General features: G+C 34.2%; 1 protein-coding gene across 1 annotated transcript; it reads left to right on the top strand.

Moving 5' to 3' along the window:
* Window positions 1-351: 351 nt before the first annotated feature.
* On the top strand, window positions 352-1,257 carry LOC117175596 (uncharacterized protein F54H12.2-like). Its single transcript, XM_033365303.1, has one exon. It carries the CDS (start codon window positions 352-354, stop codon window positions 1,255-1,257), a length of 906 nt encoding a protein of 301 aa, XP_033221194.1.
* The last annotated feature ends 1,653 nt before the right edge of the window (window positions 1,258-2,910 follow it).

Raw genomic sequence — 2,910 nt, 5'->3', positions numbered from 1 at the left:
ATTGGAAGTTTTCTAGGTGGACTTTTTCGACGTGTGTTACCTATACTGGCACGTGGTGCTCGTACAGTTGGTAAGGAGGCCCTTCGTACAGGTGTTAACGTGTTACATGATATCGATATTAAAGTACCTCTCAAGCAGGCATTTAACTTTCGTTTCAAGGAATCTGGTCGCGGTATAGATAGTATCGCGCAGCTTAGAAAAGGGATTAAACGAAAAAAAGTGAAGAGACTTGTTACAATAGTAGTAAGAAAAGGAAAAATAAAAGAGACAGAAGAAAAAAAAGCGTCAAAATAGTGGTGGAAAAACGCTCGATTTCTGACATTTTTCGTGGTTAAAAATAGATATTGTATGATGTTCTTTTTTCACTTACATTCTAGCGAGTCTTTAAAAACTGAATTAGATCTTTTTTCTCTTCCACCAACTCAAACGTCTATTGAGAGTTCGCAATGGGTCCATTACAAGCCCGTTTCATCGCTGAAAGACGATTCGCCGATAGAGTTTGTCATTCCATGCCACGGCGAAGAATACATAGATCTCGCTCATACAATTCTTAGTGTACTCGTCAAAGTGGAATCACCGACAGAAACTTCGGCAATTGCAGGAGGACTGAAAAGTGTGAGTGTGATAAACAACTTGCTTCATTCGATGTTCAATCAGGTGGACGTATATTTCAATCAAAAACTCGTTTCTCCTCCAAATAACACATACGCGTACAGAGCGTACCTAGAAATATTACTCAATTATGGTTCAGCTGCAAAAAAGAGCCATCTAACTTCCGCTCTCTGGGCTGCAAATACTACAGGAGAAATGGAAGATTTGACCACCAAGGATACAGGCATCGATATTCGTCGAGATCATTTTGGTGCAGGAACAACAATAGATCTAATAGATCATCTGCATTGCGACATTTTTAATCAAAACAAACTTCTTCTCAATGGAGTCGAGATGCTTCTTCGACTCGTACGTGCAAAATATGCTTTTTGCCTTATGGACCCTGTCAAGGCATGTAGTTTACACATTTTAGAAGCATCGCTCCTTGTTCGTCGTTCAAAATTAAGCCCCTGTATTTTACTAGCACACGCGAAAGCTCTATCACAAGGAACAACAAAATACCCTATAATGAGAGCGAGGTCACAAGCGCTTACTTTACATGGAGGTATTTACGATGAAACTCATGATGATGTTATTCTCGGACAGTTGCCTAAAAGAATAATTATCGATTTCGTAGAGAATAGAACTTTCAATGAAATCTCGTAAAGCATGGAAGTCTGCGAATAGAGGTAAGATTCGAAGAACCATTAACAAACACCGTAAACTGTATCGTATATGGAGAATACGATAACGTATTGGAAATTGACGCGTCTAGATAAGTTATTGTTGACTTTGGAGGATAATAAATCTTTTTTTCGGCCATTTATTTCTCGAAATTTCACAAACATATGACATCCTAATGTACACATGTATTTACTTAGGACAGGTTTGGCCTACAGCCTTTTATTCCTCAACATCTTTATCGTCTGCGAGGAAACTGTACCCTATTCCGATAGAACACAACAGACTTACAAAGTTCCTCTTCGGATGTTTGTGGCCAGTTTTGTATTATGTTCTTGTATCATATGCGCAGTGGTTTTTCTTTGTGCGATTTTACTCAAGTTTTTAACGTAAATCTCGTAGAAAATGATCGCCTTGCATCAAATTTTTATAAAATGAGTTTAAAAAAATATAAGATGAAATCGAGTTTTTGCGCAAACTTGAAGACAGTTTGCTCGCTATGTGTTAATTTTAAGTGTTTATCAATATGTATTTTTGTGATATGTTTACATTATTTACTATAAGTCTTCAAGTATCTCTCTCTCTCTGTTATGTTGCGTCACTTATGTATGGTTTTAGTTTTAAGGTTTCTTTGAAAATTCTAGTTTGGAAGAGTGGAAAATGTGTGATTCATTCAATGAAACAAAATGATGTACCAGGCTACGATGTGTAATGAGTCATAATAATCATAATTATAATCATATTTTTTTCTTTTCAAGTGCATATATCTTTTTCATTTTAAGCTAATTTTACATTTTTTCAACTCATTAACCGATTTTTTCTACTTATAATTGGATGTATTTTTTTTTTTAATTTACTGAATAAATCTATTTTATTAGGTTTAAATGTAATCCTAATCTCTTTTATTCATCAACCCATTCCTTCAGTGAATAAGATTTATTATTTAAATTTAAACATTAAAATAATGATATTCAAATTTAATTTCTAGTTAAAGTCATGAATGTATAATCGTAGACTTTAATTTTTAGAAATAACGTCAGGGAATTCCCTTTTCTCGGAAATTTATCTCCAGGCGTGTGTGCAAACATAAGATCGGCATCGTGCCTCTCAGGGGTCAATGACCTCGCGGTGTTGTGGAGGGGGAATGCGCCAGTCTAGACAGATTGCCGAGGAGTGGGGGTAGGTTGTCTGCCGCCCCATAGTTGTACCTTACTACTATTGTAGCTTAAGCATAAAAAAGTCGACTAGTTTCAAATTTATGGAGGTTCTATCATATATATTGAACTATTGAAACCTCTGACCTTTTTTAAGAATTTTAAAACTCTTTTCAAAACTTTTTTTTAAATTTTGGTTGTGATTTCTTAATAAAAGGATAAGTACTATTTAGTTTCCAGAACAGCACTTTCAAAATTATTTAAAGCCTTAATAGCTGAGTCATTTTCAGTTTGTAGTCTTCAGTATATTAAATAATGGTAAATTTAAAGCTATTTAAATATGTGATCAGAATTTTTGAATGGAAAGTGTTCAATAATTTTAGGTTGAAAAATTTCAAATTATTTAGTTACAAATTAAAATCGTATAAAATTGCAGGATTAGAAATTAACATCGTTTGATAATTGAATCATTATTTTTAAACAA

This window comes from Belonocnema kinseyi, chromosome 6 (assembly GCF_010883055.1).
Source record: "Belonocnema kinseyi isolate 2016_QV_RU_SX_M_011 chromosome 6, B_treatae_v1, whole genome shotgun sequence".
NCBI classification, from domain to species: domain Eukaryota; kingdom Metazoa; phylum Arthropoda; class Insecta; order Hymenoptera; family Cynipidae; genus Belonocnema; species Belonocnema kinseyi.
This window is presented reverse-complemented; position numbering and strand designations above follow the sequence as displayed.